The sequence below is a fragment of the Pholcus phalangioides genome, unplaced genomic scaffold (genome assembly GCF_987345545.1).
Source record: "Pholcus phalangioides strain wild (caught in Gottingen) unplaced genomic scaffold, Ppha-v1.0 ptg000014l_1, whole genome shotgun sequence".
NCBI lineage: Eukaryota > Metazoa > Arthropoda > Arachnida > Araneae > Pholcidae > Pholcus > Pholcus phalangioides.
Window position 1 is genome coordinate 27,429,828 of NW_028301607.1, and position 26,495 is coordinate 27,456,322.

The 26,495-nt window shown below is 35.0% G+C and overlaps 1 protein-coding gene across 3 annotated transcripts in view; it reads right to left on the reverse strand.

The window, feature by feature from the left end:
* Window positions 1-26,495, reverse strand: part of LOC149078384 (multidrug resistance-associated protein 1-like) — a 60,011-nt gene that overhangs the window by 16,643 nt on the left and 16,873 nt on the right. For 2 of the 3 annotated variants that reach the window (XM_089242031.1, XM_089242033.1), the window contains exons 7-23: window positions 25,904-26,035; window positions 24,495-24,749; window positions 23,982-24,156; window positions 23,522-23,776; window positions 21,680-21,883; window positions 20,978-21,124; window positions 20,766-20,850; window positions 20,381-20,574; window positions 18,017-18,193; window positions 14,810-14,977; window positions 13,822-14,069; window positions 9,086-9,124; window positions 7,462-7,684; window positions 5,805-6,021; window positions 3,288-3,598; window positions 1,407-1,606; window positions 401-527 (exon numbers count right to left, since the gene is read on the reverse strand). In XM_089242031.1, the coding sequence (XP_089098157.1) occupies window positions 401-527; window positions 1,407-1,606; window positions 3,288-3,598; window positions 5,805-6,021; window positions 7,462-7,684; window positions 9,086-9,124; window positions 13,822-14,069; window positions 14,810-14,977; window positions 18,017-18,193; window positions 20,381-20,574; window positions 20,766-20,850; window positions 20,978-21,124; window positions 21,680-21,883; window positions 23,522-23,776; window positions 23,982-24,156; window positions 24,495-24,749; window positions 25,904-26,035 (3,157 nt within the window). The remainder of the gene's footprint in view (window positions 1-400; window positions 528-1,406; window positions 1,607-3,287; window positions 3,599-5,804; window positions 6,022-7,461; window positions 7,685-9,085; window positions 9,125-13,821; window positions 14,070-14,809; window positions 14,978-18,016; window positions 18,194-20,380; window positions 20,575-20,765; window positions 20,851-20,977; window positions 21,125-21,679; window positions 21,884-23,521; window positions 23,777-23,981; window positions 24,157-24,494; window positions 24,750-25,903; window positions 26,036-26,495) is intronic. The other variant, XM_089242032.1, reaches the window with a different exon arrangement.

Genomic DNA, 26,495 nt, shown 5'->3' on the forward strand with positions numbered 1-26,495 from the left:
ATTGTTTTCGGCATGAAATTCTGCCACATATTTTTATTACACTACAAAATCTCATCTGCAAAAAAGAAAAAAAAAATACCTGGACTTATTTTTCCTAAATCAAATTGGTATGTTTGAATTGCGTTTTTTACATTGTACTCAGTATTATTGCATTTATGCAATGAAAAAGTAAGATGACACAGTGGTGCCTTGTAATTAGAAACCCCTCAATCTGGCACCATTAAAATTTGACACAAATTTTTGAAGATAATGCATGCACAATGGAAAATTACCTGATACACCTATGTACATAGGAAAAATTGTTACACAATTCAACATTAGTTCAATGGCAACTGAATAGCAGAAAATACCACTGTTTTCCAAAAAAAATTCTCCACAATGTTAAAAAAATGTAACAAACCTGTAGAGCATAAGTGACAGCAAGACCGGTGATACCAGGGTCAAGGTTGGCTCGGAGAAACACAGCAAAAATTGCAGACATGAAAACTATGCAATATCCTATAAATTCAAGCCTTATCGCTAACCACCTGAAATATAAAAGAGAAACAAAAAATTCTCCAATAACTCTATAATACAATACAAAAAAACATTAATCTGCAAGTCTGAGCTTGGAAACAAAAAAAATGCATACATACATACAGGGTGATCCCATAATTCTCTTTGTAACATTTTACTGGTGAACCATTGATCCTAGAAACACACTTCCAATCAGAAAAAGAACCCAAATAATTTGTAGAACTCAAATACATGCCATTCATGTTGCAAGTGGTTGTATAGCAATTAAAATATATAAATTAACTTTCTAAACAGACACTCTGTGCTCAAAAACCCAATTAGAAAGTTGTTGCCGTCTATCCTGATGCCAAAAAAAAAAATTCACATTTCTAAGTGCAATATTCACAGAGATACTCAAATTCAAAAATCTGAGAAAAGTTGAGAAAGAATGGCGTAAACAAGAGAAAGAAGGATTGTCCGATAGTTTTCATGCTGTTCTTTGCCAACCTTTCTCTAATTTTAAATTCAAATATCTTAGCAAATATTGCACTCGGAAACATGTAATTTTCTTGTTAGCCTAAAAAGATGCAGGGCAACAACTTTCTCTAACTGGGTTTTGAGAACAAGGTGTCCCATATAAATAGTTAATTTTTATATTTTGATAACTATACAGCTCCTTACAACATGAATGACGTATCGAGTTCTATACATTATTTTTGGACACATTTTCTAATTGGAAGTATGCCTCTAGAATAAGTGGTTTGTCAGCAAAATGCGGGGCAAGGAGAATTATGGAATCACCCAGAATTTCTCATACCCAAATACACAATGTAAGAATCCCAAAATATACAAAGTATGGAGGTAAGAATTTCACTCTTCTATATACAAAAATTTATGTAACCAGTTCTCACCTTGATGCCGCCAAGCTCGGATAATAGCATGAGTTGTTGGTATCTACAAGTTCATTGTTTTTTTGAACAAACTGCTTTTCAGCTTGAAAAGCTCTAATGCATGAAGCTCCAGTTATGGTTTCCGAAAAGTGGGTGTAGATTGGTGAACGAGTCACTGACTCTAACCTTTTCAATTGACGGGTCGATGGAATGTAAAATTTCTGAGACGAAACAAAAAATATATTATAGGTAAATTAAGTCCATTAACATATTAAAAAGAAAAAATTCAACTAACGAAATGTGTAAAAACCATCGTACTCTTATTGTGTACTTTTAATTTAAAGACTATTTTCAAACTGAATACAGCAACACTTGACTTATACCAGAGTAGTAAAAAAAACCAACCTGGGCAGGTTTTTTGGGCAAAATGGGAAAAATTGAATTTCTATTTTCCCCCACAACCTCAAAATATCTAACTTAAACAAGTATGTACATCCTTTATGTGTACATCATTTTGCAGGTCTGGAAATGATAGATCACTATAAAGTGATATACTAAAGTTGGATATGCAGTCCAGGACGTGTGTAACAGAACTGGCTCAAGCGAATTTTGTCATGCTGTGTCGTAAGGGGAAAGTATAGTAAAGCCTGTCTAAGGTGGACACTGTATGCACGAAAACCTGTCTGGAATGGAATAAAAAGCTAGTCTGTTTGATGATGTGCTTTAATGGGCATCTTTACAAAATTGAAATTTGACTAAAGCGGAATTTCATTTTGGTTTCTTGACGTTCTGTTTCGTACAGGTTTCACTGTATATAGTGATGCTATATTCACAAGAGTTGTGAAAGCATAGAGAGTAGTTAAATATGCAGGGATACTTGTATGAAACAGAATGTCAAGAGACCAATCATTTTCTGCTTTATAAAGGTGCACATAAAAGCAGTAATTATGCACGTCTGCAATGAAAAAATTGTCTTAAAAATAATTAGAATTTTTTTTTAATATATGTATAATTTTTTGGATGCCAATTACTACTTTACCAAACACCAACTCTGGCCATATCGCTTATATTGCAGCTTACTACCATTAATGAGTTGGGTTGGAAATAAAGGAGCCATCTATCAGTGGCCGCCTCAAAAATGTCAATTGCTGGGAAAATAATTTTAAAATCTTATGTACAGTTTCATAACAGGTCCAATGAGTACAAATTTTATATACTTTCATAATTTTATTACTATCATAATGACAGAGCTAGTAGGATAGGATACAAATGTAAAGTAGGCTGCGCATTTATGAAGTGATAAAATAAAAATGTCAAAATATTTTGATTTCAGTCATATTTCCCCCAAACTATGAAATTGTTTTGTGAAAAAACCTCACGTGATAGAAAAAAAATGAATTTCATTTTTGGAATCATCACTGAAAATAACGTAAAAATCAGTTATCGAAACTAAAACAATTTTAAAAGGTATTTTTTGTAGACCTGTGTCATCAATAGGACTATTGTTTGATTCTGGTAAAGATAGGTTTCTGTCTCATACAGTGCCTGTCTTAGACTGGTTTCACTGTGTTTGGGTGCAAATATTAACTTTTCTATATTCTCTCATTCTCTTTTGATAAAAATTCTGGAACTTTTTAACTTGGCAAGAATTTCTAACCTTATCTGTTAAATGTTCCAAGAATTTTAAATCTTTCTTTTTTCCTCAATTTTCAGCAAAACTAGTCTATTAAAAGAAAAACATTTCTTTTTCAGTGATTTTCAATTTTTATCTCAATTAAGAACTGTGTTGTAGAGCAACACAATCACCAGCTGCCACAGATGAACAATTGCCACACTTGGCAATTTTTAATAGTTGAAAAACTTTGATACATACAATAAATGGGATAGAGTTAAATCAATCACCTGCATGAAGTAGTACAGAACCATCAATGGTATGCATGCTACAATGAAAATTGGTGTTTCCATGCAGATGATGATAAAAGCAGTGAGCGCTCTGAAACTCTGACTCAACAGCATCCTTATGTTAAACCTGATAGTGACATCAGCTGTATCAATGTCCTTTGAGAACCTATTCAGAATCCTTCCCATTGGGGTTGTGTCGAAGAACGACATGGGTGCTTTAAGTATTCGAGTGAGCATGCCATTATGTAGATACTGAGATGCCTTTAAGCATGCCAGATTAAGAGAAATCGACGTCCAGAGCGTGAAGATAACTGCAAAGACAGGAAAACAGCACATTATGAATCTGATTTTACAATGTTAAACAACAAAAATCAATGAGATTCATCCAGGGACACCCGAAATGAAACCTGTCAACTTTTCCATGGGGCCCCAACCTGAAGGCTTGTCGGACATACCCCCTTTGAGTGGCCACAAAAATTTTAAAACGAATAAAATCCAGGGCCCACATCCAGTAACGGGGACCCAATACACAGATATTTAGTGGGGCACCCAGACACTGGATTTATCTCGGGCTTCCGCTGTTGAAAATTTTACAATGTTAAACGACAGAAAAGAATGAGATTCATCCAGTGCCCCCAAAATGAAACGAGACCCCTGCCTTGGAAGCCAATCGGGCATCCCCCTGTGAGGGCCACTGCAAATATTCATTTTACCAACGAATAAAATCCAGCCCCCCCCCCCCCCACGCAATTACCCTTGACCGAATTCGCAAATTTTATGGGGTCCCAGACTGGATATACCTTGGGCTTCCACTATCGCAAGGACCCCTGGAAATGAAACCTTTTAACTTCCCCATGAAGGTATATGTGCAATCCCCCGGGTACCCCGACCCTGTACGTTGCGAGCACTGGTGATATATGTATATTTTACGTATACATACCTCTCGGCATGACCCCCACGAGGGCAGGGCTGACAGGGGCCGGAACGTTTCTTATCGCTTTTTGATATTTTCACACTATAAATTAAGCACAGAGGGGCCCGTGAAAAAGCTGGTTTGGGGGCCCGCCATCTATTTCAGCTTAGGGGACCTGCTGTAGGATGTGGGAAACTCTGGGTACATGCACATTACTTGGTCCCGATGTGTCAAATGGGTCCCGATATATGCAAGAGTTAAATGAAAACTTGACCCCAAAATCGTAACCGACTTCCGTAACACAAAAACGTAACAGATTTCCATCACTCAAAAAACGTCACCGACTCCTGTAATAAAAAAATCGTCACTAATTTCCGTTGCATAGGAAGTATATATATACGTATATATAGTAAATATAGAGTACATATAGATACGCACTAAGGCGGGATTCCTGAAAGTTCATCACGTGAAATCGCGGGTAACAGCTAGTTCAGCATAAAAAAAATCCATTGGTTACTGATGATCAGCGATGTTTTTTATAACATCAAAGTGATAACAGGAGATGATTTTAAGCATTTTTTTTTTTTTTTAGGAAGTTAATTCATTGCGTATCCACTTACTTTATTATCTTTTAATTCTGTTATTATCCCTTTTAACATTTCATTAGAAGTTTCTGAGTAAAACAGAGTTAATGGAATTTTGTTGAATATACTATCTTGTATTGGGCAACAGCAATTTGTAATTTATACAAATACAAGGCCACAACAGGCAAAATGCCCAGCGAGAAAAAGATGCCCACAATAAATATGGATGTCATATATTTCAAAAATACAGCAACCCAAATCCGTATCATTTGAATTTCTTCTCATAAAGTCATTATTTAAACTTTCCGCCATATCTTTAGGACATGGCACTTACTCACTCAATAGATCACTCACTCACTAGATCGCTCACTCACTTAGCTGCTCGCTCACTCACTGTCGGACTGACTTACTCACTCATTGAATCAGTAACCCACTCGCTCACTGAATCACTTACTCACTGGGTCACTCACTCACTCAGTAACTCAATCGCTCATTCCCTCGCTAACTGACTCACATCGAACTGTCGTCGGTGAATTGTTGGTCGGTGAATTTTCCTAGCGGGGAATTGTTGGGCGGTGAATTTTCCTAGCGGTGAATTGCATGGCGGTGAATTGTTGGTCTGTGAATTTTCCTAGCGGTGAATTGCATGGCGGTGAATTGTTGTCGGTGAATTTTCCGTAAACCATTTTTAATTCCCAATAGAGGACTGCAGCAATCCCCACTCAACATTTTGTAAAGTCTAGTGGTTAGCATAATCAAGAGGTGTTTATAGTTTTCCAGGATCTCAGTTCAGACTTATACCTGATTAGATGATTGAACTGCTAATCGTGCAAATTAATCTTAAATACATTGAAAGAAAAATTTAAATGTTTCGCAGAAAAAGAAGTTATCGCAGAAAGCTTCCAGAAAAAGAATAACTGTTTCACTGATATTTAGTTCTTTGTTAAATACTGATAGCATGAAAATATTAATTTAAAATAGGAAAAATTTTGAGATAAGAGTGTTTTTAGCCATACATACTTTCTCCGGCACCAAGCGCACCATACACTCCCAGACGAAGATTTCGTAAGCCAATATCTGCAGCGTTATTGGGGTCCAGTGAATCATTACTCCAATAACTCAGCCACAGGTTATTGCCCAAACTGAATGCTGATGATGCTGCCATTGCAAACACTGAAATGAAGCAACCCCAGAAACCAAAGGATTTGAAGTACTCCCAGTACACAGCCCATGACACCTGGTGGGAGAAGTGAAAAGTTTCTTATGAATATCTATTTATTATGAATATCATAATAAATTTATATAATTTTTAATTAATACAGTGAAACCTCAGTAATAATTCTTACTCTGCCAACCAACAAAATAATTCATTGTTATATCAGAATTATTTTTGTATCAAAAGACAGCAGTTCAACATTGTAGTGTAAAAATTTGCAAAAAAGGCAAAAAATACTGTTGTAGAGCAAAGACTGGATAAATCATATAGATATAATATAACAATAGATAAAGCATGCAGGGTTGCTTTTTGTTTCCTACACCTAACTATGTGACGAGTGAGTACTTTCAGAAGTGGTAAGAAGAAATTCCTTGTTATTCAAAAGACCACTCTTTGGGTGGACCCTGTGAGTATTTAAGAAATCGCTCTGTATGCTGAAATCCTGCTGTGCTTTTGGTTGCAATGTGTCATTTATTAAAGGTGATAAGGTTACCTTTCACAAGCGAGTTAAAAAATTTCCTTTTCCTTTTTGTATTAATATTTATTAATTGGATGTTTTGTTCTGCAAAGTGTCCCACCGATATAGAATTGGTGCACAATTTCGCTTCTAATGAAGCTTTTTTTTTTGCTTTGTTATGTGTTAAAGTACATTATTTAGATAAATAAGAATGTTTATTGTCATCGTATATTAATTTGAAATGAATATGTCATGGTTAAAAAATTTTTTAATTGATAATTTTGTCTTTGAATGAGAAATATGTTTGGTAAGCAAAGTTGGCGAGATTTTGACAGTTTGTCAGATGTGTGTATTCTGAGTATGGGGAATATCCACGAAAATTAAATTTTCAGCTCTTATTAAATTTTTAGCTGTGGCTCATCCAATTTTTTTCCCTGATGTGCTGGTTATGGGCCTGCAGGCTCCAGTTCAGGAGCCTGGAACAATTCTTTTTTTTTTTGGTTTTATCACTTAAAATCAGTAAACTGGGTCTCGTGAAAAATCTGGCCTAGGACCCAGAGGCATATGTAGGGGATGGGGGGGGGGAGTCAGTGGAGGCTCATGCTTTCTACTTTTACCATGTTTTAGAACAAAGAAATTTTAAAATACTGTATGAAAAATCTGTAAATGACATTGCACAAGCAGGAGGTCCTTGTTTCCTATCACGATCAAGGAGTCCTTAGGTAAGAACAAATCAGAAAGACAAAGGAATGTAACAAAGTAATACTGCATATTATTTAAAAGCAAAACTTTGAATAATTTCATTTCTCTAATTAAAAAATGATGACCGAAATACAATTTTTAGCAGAGCTGATATACAAGGAAACTTTAACATACTCATACATCTAGTTACAGGATGTATCAAAATGTGCATTTGCAACATTACTTGCTGCAAACAATAATAATCATAACACAAGACTTCATCAACAAAAAATAATTGAACCACGAAAACTTAGAACACATACCGAACCAACTTCAACACCTTCTTTTTCAGTCAGTTTGGTACCCGCAGCAGTCGAGACTATTTCTTCGGATTTTGAAGATTTGCGCCTTCTTAATTTTTCCTTGGACTGGGTTCTTCTCACACCATTCCCTATCGAACCAGAACGTGTGAATGAGAGTGTTCTATGCTGTTCTATATCTGTGTCGCTACCAGTTTCTCCAGCTTCACTTAGATGTGATATTTGACTGCAGGAAAAATTATAAATTTTTAAATATCATAACACAGACTAACTCAGTAAAAGTAGTGGAGGGAAAATGTAGAATTCGCTCTTAATAATTGTTATATCTGTGACAGAACAATAATTAAAATCTTCAGTATCTCATCATCTTCCTCTACATTCTACTCCATCCAATTGTGAAGTTCTTTGTGCAATAATTAGACGAATCAACTCATTTTCCGTAGAAACCTACGGGTAATTACACTATATTTTTGCTAACAAAAGTGATTCTGGAACAAATTACCTTCATCAGTCAAGGGTCTCACTGTATGGCTTAAGCTTGACAACAATCAGGAGGTGATAAAATTTATACACCTCACAAATTAAATGGCCAGGGTTGATAAAAATCTCTTTTTTTTTAATAAAAAGAATAAAAAAATTTTAAATTTAAATCAGATTTTTTGGATTTTTTTTCAAATATTGTGCCTCTAAAATTGATTTTAATTGAATATTTAAAATAAACAGAATTAAATTTCAAAACAGAATTTAATTTCAAATATTGTCTAAATATGACTGAACAATATTAAATCCTAAAGATAAGTAAATTTTTTAAGTATAGAAATCAGACTACAAGGTCCAAATTACACTATAAATGTTTGATAAAATACCTTCCAGAAAACTTGAAAAAACAACCAATAAGCCTATTGGTTGCATTTGCTCGAATGTAACTGATAGGCTTATTGGTTGTGATTTTTCCAAAATCATATGGCAGTCATGAGGTATAATTTTTTTTTTAAATTTGATGGAAAAAAAGAAAATGTCTATCTTTTTATCTAGTTTTTTCCCCCCAAATTTCTCTTTTCACATGGAGCTAATCCAATACAGCGCTTATACAGTATATAGCCGTGTATTGCACATTAGCAATGAAAAAAATGGATTTGGGACTTGTGGTTCAGTCTTACATCAGCACATCAAACATTGTCCAGGGATCTCCAGCCACTTTGCAAAGCCAGAATCATTCCTGCAAATCAGATTTTGGCTGAAATTCTCAGCCAATTCATGAAGTGACTGGTCATTTTTCAAAATGGACAAACTTCAGGCTTTGACAATAGCATATATTCATTCAGCATGGCTGTCTGAAATAAGTGCAATTAATTATCACAATTTATTATTCTCTAACCTGATATGTTTTCATTTCAACTGCTTACGTTATTTTAAAAAAATAAATATAATTTTTTATTTCATCAAAACATGGAATTATCTTAAAAAGAAAAATTTTTTTTCAATCATTCGATATAATGTTCATTTTCTGTGGAATGATTAGAAGACATTCTAATGAGCTTTCAAATGTATTGCAGTCAAAACAAGTTTAAAAAACTGTGAAATTGAAAAAAAATATATATCTTCATAAATTTTACATCAAACTTACATGTCTCCATTACTGATGAAAGCGTTTTTGAGTGCTCCTCTAACATGTTCAGACATGTGAAAGCAATTGGGAAAATTCAACACACAAAAAATCCAGATTATATTTTCAGATTGAATACAAAATTTATTTCATTACAAATTAACTAGAAAAAGAACATATCTGCATTTTTACAAGGCAAAAAAAAAAAATTCTATTTCCCTTATATATAACACGCTGCATATTATTTTGAAATGCATATACTAAAGCCAGATCTTCATGATAAGAGCAGAGGATACGCAGAGCCAACTTTTTTTAGAAAGGGGGGGGGGGCAGGAAATCTCTGCCAAAAAAAAAATTACTCAAAATCAGTTACTCAAGTCAACACATTACACACTGTTCAACTTGTACAAGGCAAGTTGTATTTCTGAATTCCACAGAGAGATTTTTTTTCCATGTAAAAGTTATGATTAATGGTCTTTTTTTTGACAAATATTTATGAAACTATACAACCAACTGCCTAGTTTTTTAATTCTTCTCACCATTTCATGATCAGACATCACATTTTCTCTGAGATGAAGCTTTTAGTCCCTTAAGCATCCAATAATTATATTGTCTTTGGCATCTTCATACTTCCAGGGAAAAAAAATTAATTTCACATCTCGTGACTGCTCAAAACAGTCTTAACTATTAGGCTAACATGAGAAAATTCAAATTTCTCTTCCTGACATCAGAAAACATGTGTCTCCTTATACTTTTTTTCCAGGTTTTGAGTGTTACTATAATTTCAACAATTTTTTTCTTAAAAAGTTCAGCACTCATCAAAATTATTTTTAGTCAGAAATATTTAGTTCCACTTGTAGTTGTCACTCTAAACTTTTGACACACATACAAGCAAGGTTTAAAGACATAAAGGTTTTTCGGTTATCTTTAAACTTTTTTCTAGCACCTTATATATAGAGAGATATACACTGCTCAAAACAAGTAGGGGAGCAAGCAAAAAAGTGAAGAACAGTGCGAGACAGCCACGTATTGGCATACAATGGATAGTACATGCGTATCAATGCCCAATACAGAAAAAAGACGTAAAACAATTTGGAATTAAGCTTTAATTCTTTGAAAATATGGAAAAAACATGAAAAGATGATTTAGGGCAACAATTTGGTTACATGTAAACGATAAAAAAAAGTACTGTTTAGACATGATGCATGAGTTTTAATAGGGCGTGTGGTCTCCTCAAACAGCTAAGACTGCTGCACACCTGTTTGCCATGGATGCGATGAGGTTATCGATCAGACTTTGGGGAATACTGTTCCACTCCTCAAGAAGTGCAATCTGCAAGTCTCGGACAGTAACAGGCGGCCTTGGTCGCGCAGCAATATGTTGTCCGAGCATGTCCCAAACATGCTGGATTGGATTCAGGTCAGGAGAGCATGCTGGCCATTCCATACGCTGTATTGTTTCAGCTTCAAGCATGTTCTCCACCAGACGAGCTCTATGCGGTCGGGCATTATCATCCTGGAAAACAAAGGAATCTCCAATGGCTCCAGCGTAAGGGATGACATGAGGTCGCAGTATCTCGTCTGCATACCTTCGGGCCGTCAAAGTGCCATTCCGAATGATATGCAGGTCCGTACGTCCGCCTATGCTGATTTCACCCCATACCATCCAACCAGCTCGTCTGTATTGTGACCTTTAACGAACGAATGCGGGGTTATTTCGAGTGCCCCTGTCCCTCCATACCAGAACACGTAGGGTGTCACACTCCAGACTGAATCGGGACTCATCTGTAAACAGCACTTGGCTCCAATCATGTTGCTCCCAATCTCGATGTTCAGCAGCCCATCTTCTTCGGGCCGCACAGTGGCGTGGGGTCAACGGAATGCAGACCATTGGCCTACGTGCATAGAGCCCTCCCTCATGAAGCCGATTACGTACTGTTTGGCTGGACACCCTTCGTCCTGTTGCCAAGAGCAACCGCCTTTGCAGCTGCGTAGCATTCTCTGTTCTGTTTCTACGGGCTGTTAACCGTACATACCGGTCATCAGTTGCTGTAGTGGCACGTGGCCGACCTTGCCCTGGTCGACGTCTAACATTTCCTGTTTCTTGGAATCGATTCCACAGCCTTGCAACAACACTTCTGGCGACTCCAACAGCGTCCGCGACACTACGTTGTGTTTGCCCGGATTCCAGTCCTATAACACGCCATGCCATGGATTCCGGTAAATCACGTTGTTGAGACATCCTCAAGTCACCTTGTCTTAAAAATAAATACTGCGCAATCGAATTTCACAGTTACGGCAGTAAAACAGGCGTTTCTGCAACATCCCGATTTCTGCCCTTATCTCCTTTTTCTGGTTTTTGACGTCATGAACTTTGATTTGCATATGAAGTTTTCTTCTTCCGTTTCCCGCTAGGCTTTAAATTATGGATGATTCATTTTATGTTACTTATCGGTATACATCTTTGCGTAATTTTGTTAAAACCATGTGCTCCCCTAATTGTTTTGAGCAGTGTATAATGATAATAATATTTATTGTTTAGGGTCGATTGCCCCGTTACAAGGAGAAAGAAAATATAAATATATATGCAAACAAAACGAGGGAGTAAAAACGGGGGGAAAAGAAAAAAAAAATATATATATATATATAATAACAAACATGTGAGAAGCGTGCATGGTTAAACATTCGACTAAATTAAAAGAGGTATATACATATATATTGAAGATTAAAAGGAAAAAAAAACACAATCAGAACTGGAAAGTTGTGCACAAATTAATACACACACACAGATATATATACACACAGGGCCGCAACCAGGGGGAGCGGGTAGCCCTCGTGTCCTGGACTGGAAAGGGGGAAGAATGTATTCTCAGATCTCTCCTTCAACACTACAAGGGGGCGCCAAAATGCGCACCTGCCCCGGGTGACCAAGCATCCAGTTGCGGCCCCACATACACATACATATACACAAATACAGACATATATATTAAACATGTTTAAAAATTGAGATGCAAGATAGAGTCGAACAGGAAAATACAAAAAGAATGAAAAAAATAATAATAATAATTAGAGAAAAAAAATGAACAAAAAGCAAACAAATTTATTCAAGGGGAAAAAATTAACAATAGAATGCGGGATGGGAGAAATAAAATAGCAGATAGTGTGTTCATTGCCTTCCCTTTACCCAGGGATTTTTTTTTTTTTTTTCAGAACATCTATATGTCCTCGCTTTCTGCTAAAATGAAATTTCTTAGTTTTAGGATAGACAGGAGAAAGTTTACGATTTGGTGGTATTTTTTATGTCTGTATGTTAGAAAGGAATGTATATCATTATCGATCAGGATATTAGAAAAATATTTTTTCCTGTAGTACTTATAAGTCGGACATTCCAAAATTACATGAGACCATGTTTCTAATTTTTTCAAATTGCAGAAATTACAATCTTTGTCAGGAGATATTTTGAGAGTTTTGCCTTGTATAAATATAGAATTTTGCAATGTTCTTAATTGAAAGAGTAAATTTCGTCATTAATTATCAGTTTATCCATCGAAATTCTAGCGCTCTTACCGTTCAAGATAGCCTTTTTTCTTTCAGTGTTTAATATACGCCTTTTTTTTCGCAAATCAGATGAATAGTCCTGGCAGACTGAGATATTGTATGATTTCAGGTCTTTCCATTTCTGCAAAATCACGTTCCAGTCATCTGTTGATGGGATTTTGGCGATGATCAGTGATGCTTTTCTTCAGTGGATCTTCCCAGTCTGTGTGCTCTGTCGATGTTGACCCGTGGCAAGCCCAGATTTTTACAGATTTCTTTGATTTTCTCCTTTGATGTTTCCCAGGTTTCTGATGATTGATCGCAAGGCACATTGAAGAATAGTAAGTTTTCGCGGCGGGATCTGTTTTCAAGGTCATCGATTTTAGATTTCAGTGACGAAATCTCATCGTCTTGAGCAGAAATTATATATGATAAGTCATTAATTTTTGTAGATGAAGTGTTGCAAAGCGTATTTAGGTCATTCATTTGAGCTTCGATGTTATTGACTTTTTTTTTTAAATTTGCCATCGAGTTTCCGGACAATTTCAAGGATCTCATGGAGTGTCAGGTTAGATTCCCCTGCATCGGGAGAGAATTCACGTGGCCTTTTGTTGCCTGTCGAGTCATCATCTATCGAGAGGAAATTATCCAGCGTTGTTTGAGCATTCTGAGATGGAGGAGGTGTCCGGTTAAGTGGTCCAGGGTTTAATTCCACGTCACCCGAACACAGCAACAATAAACACATCCAAAAAAAATGTTTCTTGTGACAAATCTCGACACTGCGGGAATCGCGTTCAAAGTTACACGTTCTGTCACACGACCCGAAGCACTGAAACTGCACAACAAAGAACAAGTGATGTCCCTTCGAGTTTGAAAAATCACAGGATGCTCTGTACGTGCACAATGTCGTGAGTGCCAATAATTGCGTGAATAAAAGCATGACGTACGTGAAAAAACACTAATAAAATATAATAATTAAAATTTTTTAGAAGTTAAAATCATGCCTTTTTGACAGGACACCAGCTATCAAAAATCTCTTAGTATTAATCAAAAAAAAAAAAAAAACTTCATAAGGAGGAGGAAAAAGAAATTAAATCTCCGAATCACGGAGAGAAAAAATCATGCGACAGATAGCTTTGAGTTACCCCGTTGCCATCCCATATAGAGAGAGAGATGATATTTCACAATGTGTGATGCCTCATAATATGCATGATCAATTACCTTTTCAGTTCTGGTGGAGCACCAACAGTGTTAGCTATCTCTTCCATAAGCCTCAGTTCTTCAGCAGTTATATCCTCTAAATCACCAGCACTTTCTTTGAGAAACTGAATGAGAAATTCAGCGAAGGCTCCCTTTCTTGTCAGTAATTCCCTGTAGGACCCAACTTCAGTGATTCTCCCATCTTTCATCACAACTATAGTATCAACATCTGGTAGCACACTGATTCTATGTGTTACTAGAACTCTCGTCTAAAATAACAATAATTTTTATCTTTAAAAATTGCACACAGAAAAGCTTTCTAATTTTCAACTTGTTATAATCGAATATTTTTTGTATCTCCACCCATAGCTATTTGACAATCACTTAAAAATCACTCGTTATATTGAACTAGCGTACCACAATCATTGTAATATAATTACATTGCTTGGATTTTGATTTTATTGGTGCAAGGACCATCTAAATCAAACTGCGCCTAATTACATTATTACATTCATTAAATTGCAGCAATGAAATACTGAAAGAAATTTTCAAACTAAAATCAAATAAATTCAAAAAAGTAAAGTCTTGAAATAAAAACCATAAATAAAACCAAAAATTATATTAATACAAGCTTCAACATATTAGATCTAGGTGAAATATTGTTGTTTGTCAATCGTTTTTGGAGTAAATATTCAAAGAGTATACTGATGATATACTATACTTTCTTTGCATACATATTTTTAAAAAGCATTGATGGGAAATCTAGCTTCTTGATTGAAATAATTTCGAACAGCATTATCATACAAATATGGTATCGATTAACAAAAATATGATATTAATGAAAATATGATATTAATGAAAATATGATATTAATGAAAATATGATATTAATGAAAATATGATATTAATGAAAATATGATATTAATGAAAATATGATATTGATTAATGGCAATATTGCGAGTATCAACAGTGATGTAAGAAAGTGAAAATTTCAAACTCCAGAAAAATACCTTTCTTTTGAGCATCCCTTTTGGACCAATCACTTTTTCAAAGATATGTTTTCCTACATGAGCATCAACTGCACTGAGAGGATCGTCCAGAAAATAGATATCAGAATCGTTATAAACAGCTCTAGCCAAACTGACTCTTTGTTTTTGGCCACCACTCAAGTTTATACCCTGAAAAGTGGAAATACAAGAAACAGATTAGATCAAATGAACAGCTTAGGTTTTTATGATTAAAATAAGCATACGTTTGATAAGTCTTTACGAATCTCATGACATAGTCATTATTTCATATCCAGTTTATACTTGATATACTTTTGATGTTATTATGCCAAATTTATCGGCCTATTTAGTGTAATTTAAATTTATCAAATACAGCAAACTTTGAATAACAAGCATTTTGCAAGATGAGCAAAAATTTTAAACAAATTTTAACTTGATAAACGAGATACTTCTCGCAAAATGCAAGTATTACATATACCAAAAACTCCCAGATAAACACTATAACTTCATTCATATTCGCATTGTCTGCAGAATGCCACATGATGATAACTAAAAAGCAGATGTATCATATTTTAACATGTATAAGAAAACTCTTTTTGCCAAAAATTGTGTTTTTAAAATAGGAGGGATGTTCTGTATTATAGATATATCTTTTCCACATTTTCCCCAAATTTTAATCCCAAAAAAAATCTGGGGGGTTCCTTATACATGTTCAAATCTGGTGTACATATAGATTTTGCTTTTTTTTCACTGCAAGTAAGTTCATCTTAATGAGTTAAGGGAAAGGGCTCAACTACTTTTAGACTTTTTTTTATTCATTTAATGAGAGACCAAATTGAGAAATGTATTTTATGCACATGTTTACTAATAAAACCTTTCATCAGTATGTTTTTGTTTGTTTCAGGTCCATTTGTTAAGACACCACTGACTATGGGAATGACATTCATAGCAGAAGCCCATGAAAGACTCCTTTCTTGGATGTTATTGCAAGGGGAAATTGCAAAGTGAAACCCCTAACTCTCCTATATCATTCTACTTTACTGCACACCAACTATGGTCATATCTCCATACAGAAATTTCTTACTCAGTTGCATAGGAAATGAAGGTGCCATCTATCCGTGGTCACCCCAGGCTCGGTAGGTAGAGAACTTGTTTTCTATGTTCTTTCCCCAAATAGAATACTTGGACCCAGATGGTAACCTTCATGGTGGAAGACAAGCATCTTACCACTGCACTACTCTGGTGCTCTCCTATATCATTCTAGAAATACTCAAGCCTTCAATGCAAAATAAGTAGAAATAAAATAATTTAAAATAAGTTAACCTAAACTATATGGGGCCATTCAAGTATTACATAAGCAAATTATCAGCCATTTTTGACCCCCCCCCCCTCCCGTCGGCAAAAGTCAGGAAAACTCTGACCCCCCTTGTCAGCAAAATTTTGTCATCAGCTCTGCCCCTCTGAATTCTAAGGCATATTGGTGGGATCAGAGATGTACACCGGGGGGGGGGGGGCATAGAGGATCTCATGCGCCTTCCCCCCCCCCGACAATAAAAAATTTATTTTTTTTAATGAACAAAAATATTTTTTTAATTGAAATTTCGGAAGAAAATACCTTTATATGTTATTATAATCAATTTCTGTTAATTTCAATGTTATTTGAAGGCTATGAACTCAAAATTTATCTTTAATAAATTCATTGCTACCAACCTTCTCAGCCATGTATGGTAAATCGCATGAACGCCCTTAGCCTGGGGACCAAATATGGCCCTGGGGATTATCTGATGCGGCGTGCCCTCCTTAAACCTAATTTTGTACAAATGAACTAAGCGGCACATTTACAGATCACTAAAATGACCCGTGGTACAATTCCAGAGCATTTAAGCAGCCTGTGGCACATTTTCAGATCACTTAAATGACCAGGGACACAGTTCCAGAACACAAGCGATCCGTCACACTTAGAGATCCCTTGAGCGACAGGTGACGTAGTTTTAGAGCACTTAAGCCCCCCCCCCACAGTGCGGTTCTTAATCACTCAAGTTACTCACTGCCCATTATTTAAGTGATCCACGGCATATAATTATGGATGACTTGCGTGATGCGTGGCACATTTCCAGATCACTTGGATCCACAAAAACATTTAGAGATCACAAAAGTGGCTCTGTAGGGCACTTATCAATTGGGGAAATGTTACTTTAAGTGCCCACAAACTATCGAAAGGTTTTTCTCGTTTTTGGCGCACTGAGTAAGATGCCATTACGAATACGAATATTTCATATTTTCATAAAGGGTGGTTGATGATGTAAGCATTATCAACGCCCCCCCCCCCCCGTCATCAAAAGTCAGCAAATCGGAAACCCCCTTCCCCCATCGATGATGACGTAATACTTGAATGACCCCCTATCACTGAAAAGAACAGTGGCTGGCTTTAGGGAAACAGTTGTGGAATGAATCACATTTGAGTTTCCATTATTTCTTACGGTAAAGTTTGATTCGATATACGAGTGTCTTCTGAATCACGAGCACATTCATGGAATGAATTATGCAGTTCCACTGTAATGTATTAGTGAAAAAATAATTCATTGATATCACAAGCAATTACTTTTCAAAGGTTGAAATGGCTCAGTAAACCAAAACTAAAAATGGAAAAACATTATGATAAGAGTCTGCACTCTGCAATCAATTTTCCTATCTAAGCAATACAATGGTTCCACACACACAAAATCTTTATACACTACTGATCTAAAGTGAAAACTTCCTACAACAACAATGGAGCCCTTTCAAATAAAAAATCCTATGGTGGAGCCCTGTAGGCTCATTTCTTAATTATTCATGAAAGTTACTGATTTATTTTTACTATTTATAAACATTTACAATTATTTTTTTTAATTTTAGTTTTTATTTTTATTTTCTTCGAGCGGCAGCGGAGCCCCTGTAGAGTGCACAAGGAGCACCGGTTGAGAACCACTGCTCTACAACAATGTTATTTTCTTGGTCCTCAGAGTATCATTATATTGAGGTTTTGCTGTATATGGTGATAGTGAAAAAAATTAAACAAAGAAGATAAAAAAAAATTAGCCCCTTGAGTCACAAAGGGGTTTAATGATTTCAAAGTTGCTGTGTACAATTTTTTTTCACCTATCAAAATTTTCTCACAACCCTGGTTCTCCATGATGTAGTGAAAACAATAATGACAACCAAAATAAAAACCTTTTCGCCGATTTCTGTTTGATCACCACCGGGTAAAACGTCCAAATCTTGTTTCAGAGCACAGGCATCTATTACTGCTTTGTACTTCCTCTCTTCAAACTGTTTTACAAACAGAATATTATTTTTCAATGTTGAATGTTGAATCCAAGCTTGTTGTGGGACATATGCTAGAGATCCCTAATGTGAAAAAGAAATAGAAAAATTAGTGAAAGAAAAAAATCAACAAGGTGTACAATTTATCAAATTTCAGCAAAGTTACTGATTGTGATCCATCTGAAAAGCTATTAGCTTGAGGTAAATGGTATGGCATATGTTCCCTTGTCTATATCAATCCTGTAAACATCCATTTATACTTCCAAGAATTATACTTTCCCGCACGCTCCTTTATTCATTTCGAACTGAGCTGCACAACCTCTGCTTGGCAGGCTGCAGGCCAAATGCAGCCTCCCAAGAGGTTCCATCCAGTCCATGGCAATTTTTCTGGCAAAAAAGTACCAAAATCATTTAAAAAAATAATAATAATATCTAGACTGACCCTATTTCTTTCATAAAAATAAGGAAAATCAAGGTGATTGGAATACCACCAATTATCACAACAAATTATCAAGTGCAAGTGAAGTTGGCAATTACATAAAAAAAATTGTCTTAGCTAAGTAAAGTATCAGTAATAGCAGTCAAAAAAATTATCAAAGGCAAGTCAAGTTTAGAATCAGAGTGAAAAAAAAAACCCCAAATGCAAGTAAAGTCACTAATTAAAGCCAGAAAAATTATCAAAGGTAAGTGAAATTGCCGGAGAGTGTGTAAGAGTGAGAAAAAAGTTTTCAAAGGCAAGTAAAGTTGCCAAATACAACCACAAAAAAATTGTTAAAGGCATTCATTTTTAGTACTGAAAAAACAATCGTGAATTTTTTTTCAAATTCATATTTGCCTCATTGAAAATAGGGGGGGGGGGGGGGGGGGAATGGAACATTTTATGAAAAAGTTTGTATGACAAAAAACAAATCGTATGATCACCCCATATATGCAAATTTCTGGCCCTCTAGTAGGAGAATTAGCTGATATCTGGTTCACGGACTGAAAAGGTTGTGCACTCCTGGTTTAGAGGTTACTAAGTGGAATATTTATGAGGAGGTAGTGTTGATGGTATGTAATAGGGTACTAAAAAAGTGACTACTAAAAAAGGATGCTACTAAAAAAGTGACTAATTAACTATAAACTAGTAAAGAATACTGTAGACCACACAATGTTAGTAAAATCAAACCTTGGAATAATGTCATCCCTGGTGACAGAATAAAACAACTTCATACGTGGGATAACTTAATAATGAGTAAGCTTAATTTACCACTTACCATATTTTAACGTGTATAAGGAAACCTTTTTGCCAAAAATTGGATCCCAATTTCTTATACGTGGATAGTATTATAGATATATCTTCAACTTTTTTCCAAATTTTAAGCCAAAAAAAATTTGGCGTTCCTTATGAGCGTTAAAATATATGTTGCAAAATGACAAGTAGAAAAATGTTATAAGTGGCTATAATGTTAAATACATCAAAATCTGACTATACTATCAAAACTGTTTCATATATTTTCATTTTCCTGGCATTTTTTATCCATGTAATACAGTAAGATATCAAAATAATGTTATTGAAGAAAGAAAAAGGCAACAAATAAATAAGGTACAATAGTGGTGACTTACAGTCCAATTTTTTCCAAGTCACTTGGTAATTCCTCTTATATTTCTCTAATCAAGTATCTTAATTTTTGACATTGAAATTACTTTCAAAAGTGCAATTTTAGGAGAAAAAACATGTTTATATATGTGCCCAAAAGAATTATAAAAGCACATTAGTTACGAGTATTTATCACATTTATAAATGGCCGCTGTGGTGGTCGAGTGGTTATAGTGCCGGACTCGTGATGCGAGGATCCAGGTTCGAACCCCACAGTGGTGGTCGGCTGAAGTTGGTTTTCTGTGGTTCCCAACTTCAAGGCGCAAATGCAAGCCGATCTCCCCGTTAAAAAGTCTCGCCACAGAGAGCAACAGTCCTACAACGGTAAATCATTCAACCATAACACTTCACTCATAGTTTGTATAACTGGGGGCAGATGACAGCACTACACATAACAAGCATTACACAGAAACAAACTTTACGTCAGGTTGCACTACACGTACACGCACATTCCCGCATGTACCGATTCGTTGGGGGGTTCAGCGGGGGGGGGGGTGCATGTGTGGTGTAGCAGTAGTAGGTAGGGGCTCGGGGGGGATCCATGATGTTCTTAAGTCAGCCACCTCGTTGGGCAATTTGCCTGTTGTGGCGTTGTATTTGTATAATATTCTTCGTATAAATATAAACCAAACCTTTATATTGACTCTTCCTGTCAGTTTTTCCATTTCACCCAGCATGGCTGATAGCAATGATGACTTCCCCGACCCTACTTCACCAACTATTGCTATCAGCGAACCGTCTGGAACATTGAGTTTTATATCATGAAGCACAGGAGGCTCTTCTTTAGACCATGAGAATGTGCCATTCTCAACAAGAACTGGGTCAGCTGAAATAACAGAAAATAAATTGCCAAAAAAAAAAAAAACCGGAAAATATATAATATATACATATAATACAGTAATCAGTTAATAAATGCATAGATATTGCAAAAATGGAGATACTTCTACATATATGTACAAAAATCTCTTAAAAAATTCAAGCACAAGAAATGAGTATCATGCATTTGAGAGTACTTACTTTCACTGTTATCATGGCCGACAATATTTTCATCCAACTCATCGGACTGAAGATATTTGTTTATTCTTCGAAGTGAGACAATAAACTATGAAATTAAATTTAAATTACATCATTTGCATATGCACATGTATAATACAGACCCCATAATAATAAGAAAATTACTCAAAGACAGATAACACAAACAATGTGTTTAGTTTTGGAAAATCACTCACCATAGCAGTGTATGTAACAATCATTGGCAGCAGAGCAGTTGGGATACGTAATATGTTGAACAGCGACAACGACACAAAAGCCTTATTAGCATCAAGAACATTATCTGAACTCATTAGAACATAAGTTGCAAAACTGGCAAGGGCAACCTAAAAGTTTGAGGAGAGGTGGGGATTAAACCACAGAAAATAGTAAGCAAGAAAGAGTAAGTTATCTTTATATAATGCTATGCTATCTCCTTACTTCAATATCCACCTACAGCGAAACTTGTACAAAATTAATTTGTTTTATTATGTTAAACTACAGTTCGCTTGTGTTTTAGGAAAAGAAAATCATAGCTTTTGATAAATATGCCCAACAAAGAAAAATATTTCATGCCAGCACATCTTTACTCTTCAAGCGGCACTAATTCCTCAAAAGCCTCTTATTTTAACATTGACAAGCCCAGATATTTTTAAAGTTGATTTTTCAATGAAACAACTTTCCCTATACCCCTTAGACTGCACCTGCTGAAAATCAGAAAAAGGCTAACTTTCTTCAAAAATAGATATGTCATTTCAAAGAGGATTTAGTGATTTTTTTTGCGTAATTTTTTTTTTTTTTTTTTGGAAGGCATGTAAAAAGAAACACTAATGAGTTAAAACTAAGGTACAGTTTAATAATGAAGTGACCACAAATGCAAATAGAAACAGTACATCACTTACCAAAAAAGGGATGCTGGAAAAGGCAAACGTAATGGCACCCATTAAATAAGCTTGAGTTCTCAGACACCCTAACTCCACTGACCGAATTCGCTCAACCTTTTCTTGAAATGACAGTTCCCAAGCATATAGTTTTAAAACTTTGATGCCACCCAGAATCTCATTCATCAGCTTAGTTCTCTTGTCCTTCTCTTTCATCAGTCCAACCTACAGGTATGAGACAATTGACTGTTATTAAAAAACGAACACATGTGGAACATATATTAAAAATATTTTTTCCAAATTTCAAAAACACTGAGAAGGATAAAGCAAAAAGCTTTTAGTTTGTCCAAGAATATTTTTTGTAAAAAAGGGACAGAAAATATATGATACCTAAATATTCTGCATACAATGTTATATATTTGAGCAATATAAGCTTAATTTTTAAAGACACTACACAAGTAAAATAAAATACATTCATGAATAATATTTACCAAGAGCTACTTCACACAAAGAACATGAAACTGGCTGAAATCATTTTTGCTATACTGCCAAATCATTTGTTGTGTATATAATGTATAGTTTGGTTATACTTGGAGTACAATGATCAGATGTCAGAATTAAATGATGCCAAAGAGTCTGAGGATGCCAGAAAAGTGTTGCATTCATTTGCTAAGCATGTTCTTAATCATGTAACTCTGAATAAATTTTTATCAATCACTTCACAAATTTTCAATCCAAAAATCGTGCATATGCTTCTGGCCTGCACTTCAGACTTGACAAAGGTCCACAGATAGAAATAACTCCCAATAAGGTTGTTACCAGCATCTCTGATGGATGCTGTAGGGAGTGCAAATGCAGCTGTCAAAATTTACTACACTGTGTTTCTATAAATATCTAATTTCAGTGACTGACTACAATTTGACAACTCAAGACATTGGCTGCAAAACTGGACTTCGCAGCAAAATGTCTTTAAAAACCTGCTGAATTTCTTGCTATTTGCCACCAATTCTGTTTGTTCAAATTTTTTATAGCCTTTGCAAAATTTGTGCCAGACTCATATCTGAAACATTCTCACTGCAGAGAGCAGACCAACCTTCAACACGATACTTGTATAAAATTATAACTTAAGCATTTGTCATTTCACTTCAAAATAGGGAAAACAATTGGCCACACACCATTATATCAAGAAACTATCATAACTCCAACAACAAAAATATGTTAGAGCCAGATATACAGACACAACATCTTTCTGCATGAATCCATTCATTAGAAATACCCCAGTGATTATTGGGAAAATGGAAGATATACGAATTCTCATAACACATCAAAAATCACGTGATACACACAAAATTTGGAAAAAAATATGAATTACAGCAGCAGTTAAAAATATTTCTAAACATTCTTTCAATTACATATTGAATCAAAAATGATTCTTGTGGAAGTTTTTGCCCAAGTAAATACAAGATGCAATAATAAACAAAAATACAACCATGCAAAATAAACAAGTACAACTACAGTGAAATGCCTATATAATGATAATCACAGGACCAAACAAATTTCTTTCATTATAGACATGACCCCCACATCTTGCAGAAGGGCCCCCTAGGCTGAGATCTTTTGAGCGCACCCAGATCAGATTTTCACAGGTCCCTTTATGGTGAATTTATATCGTGAAAAAAACAAAAACCGATGAGAATTGCCCTGTCAGCTCCACCCTTGTGGGGGATCATGGTTATACATGTAATATAGTAACACTATGAAAAGTAAATCAGGACCCGAGACTAATATAGTTACATAGGCGATTATTGTTACAGGTCGGTATCATTATGTAAGATTTCACTGTATACTGCATGGAAATATCACCTGCTGATTTCTTATGAAGATACTGATAACACCATTGACCGGAACCATCGCCAACATAATTGTCAGTCCGCCAAGAGTGGCTAATCCAAGCTGCTGCCACAACAAATAGACAGCGATTGCAATTTGCAGAGGAGCAGACCACAAAAGATTAACCATCTGAATATAGTCCATGAGTCTCTGAATATCTACAGACATGAGGTTTACAATCTCACCAACAGTGAAGTTTTTCTTAGCTGAACTGGACAACACTAGAGCCTGAAATGAAAGCATAACATAAATGTTTGGTTCATTCGAAAATCTTTACAAAAAACATTAAATTATTAAAATTCATTTATTTTCTCTTCACTTATCAAAGTTTTTTTTTTTAAAGTCAATTGAGATGATTAAAATTAGAACAGTCTGCTTCAAACAGACAGAATTGGCAATGGGCAGAATGTAAATTTTTTAAATGACTTTTTACCTTTTTGTGAACAACAGATGTGACAGATGACCTTACATGCATAGCTATAACATATATTCTATATTCGTATTGACTGTTGAAAAATGATTCCATCATTGCAGCAAAAAACATTCCGCAAGCGTAAATACATCCTTTCCAGTAGGGATCATTGCTGTTGACAAAAGCTATGAGAGAACTGTCAAAGAAACAAATTGTGTTAGTGTTTTGATGCTTGTTATCTTACACAAACAAATGTGAAATTTTCAGATCTTCAATCACCCCCATTTGAAAATTGAGGTATCTTATTGACAATATACAATCAAAGCTCATTGTAATGACCCCCTTATCATTCCGATCAAAAACTGTTGTTATATCAAAAGGGAAACATATAGGTTGGTTGTTAGCAAAACATTTGGGGTTTATCGTAGTGGTCCTTATACTGGAACAGTCACTATAATACATGGTGATTAAAACAAGGATTGACTAAAATATATATGTATATAATTGATGGATGCACTAAAACTTCCTACTCACTCCAATAAGATTGGATTTGCAAAAGTTATTACGCTAGCAACGAGTTTCATGACAGCTGTGATCAACATGTCCAGCCAAAACGTCTTTATTATAGGTTTGAGAATGCTCATCCCTTCAACTGCTTCTGATTGGATTTCTTCTGGCTTAATTATTACACCCGGGTCTAGATCCATTAACTTTTCAGCATATACTGATGCTCTTGAAACTTGGGTTGAATATTTTCGTGAGACTGCAGCTTTAACTTGCTTGAAATGGCTGAAAATTAAAATTACTCATGATTACATTTTAAAAACAAAAAGAATAAAATAATAAAGTGTTGCACACAATATGTTATCAATTATCAATCTGAGACTTTGAAAAACAAATTTCTATATTTCACAAGCTGTTAGTAAGAACACAATCATTTTAAACATATAGGTCTACTTGAGTATTGAAACTGCCATATTTCTTGGCCCCGGGGTAATAGAGACAATCCCCCAGAAATTGGAAAAAATAAAAGCCTGCGGATAACAAGTTAATTCATTTGCAAGAAAATAAAATTTGAACTTTGATGCATAATGGTAATATCTAAGAATTATGTACAGATATTTTCAAACCATGTTTGAATGGTTTCCTTACTCATCACTTGCTGCATCAGTGGGAGTTTACTTTAGTTTGGCCACTGCCCTTAGTTGATGATGGATCAGTTAACCAAGGTTCTAGCACATTCTTAAAAACCCAATTTAGGAGGCCTGCTGCACATACACTGTTTTTTTTCAAAAACACTATGTTCAAAAAATGGATGATGAACATTATTGTATAACATTCAGCTATCAATAAATTTCATATATTCAGGATTGGTTCTGAGCAAAATAAGCAAGAGCTTCATAATTAATTTTTTTTTTTTTTGCCGAATCCAAAAACACACCAGTGATTATACAAAAGTTGAATTTTGCCCACAGAGATTGCCATCACAATGATTTCTCTATTTTTTCTTTTTTTTCAGAGAAATCGCCAGAAATAGACACACATGACAGAAAACAATATTCAGAGTGGAACAGTATCTTACTTCCAAGCTTTGAGAAACAAATATTGTTTTCCACTATCAGGTCCCACATTATGACAAATACACTGGTTATACTTGCATATACACTTTAGAGACTATGTATAGACTTTCAAGACTATCTCATATCTATTGAATGATCAATATCCAAAAACATTCCTTTATATGACCTAACAAAGCAATACATCTCGTAATTATTATCAACTTCATTGACAATGTTTTCATGTTATCTAAAACTCATATGCAGAAATGATGTAAATAAAAATGCCTTTGTCTTTTGACTGCATTCATCATTCGCTAATTAAAAACAAGACTTTCAAAGTAGAAAATTAATTGAATAACCCAAAAAAAAGTTTCAAAAACTTACTCTGAACATGCAGTCATCAATGGCAACCAGTGCTTGTTGAACCTTGCCATAATGTTTTGGCAAATATTGTCGGGGCTAAGGTCCCACATGTCTTCGATAGAAAGGGGTTTTTTGAACCCCAAAAGAATCATTCTGAAAGCATATACAATTATAGTTAGTAATAATGATTTCAATGTAGAACTTAAATCATTAATCCATTATATCTTTCATATTTCTATGATAAGTCCTCAAGTCAAATATATACAAGCCACACTCAGAAAAAACTGAAAATTGAAAATGGAAGAATTAATATGGAAAATTACATTATATGAGTTAACAGCAGCTACGAAATCATTTGGAACAACATTATTTCTCACATGGTATCCATGTAAAAGAACCTATTACTAACTCTATATTCAGTTTGCAATATAAGCTCTTATATAAGCCAGCCATATAATTTTGTTTAAAAACCTTGTTCCCATATTAGCAAAAGTCTGTTTACGTATGGGTCTATGTTCTTCAGAGGGATAAAAATTCTCTCTTAACCAGATTTACCAACACCCCATATAGCTTTTTGATTCACGTGGTGGCTATTGATCAGCTGAAACAAAAT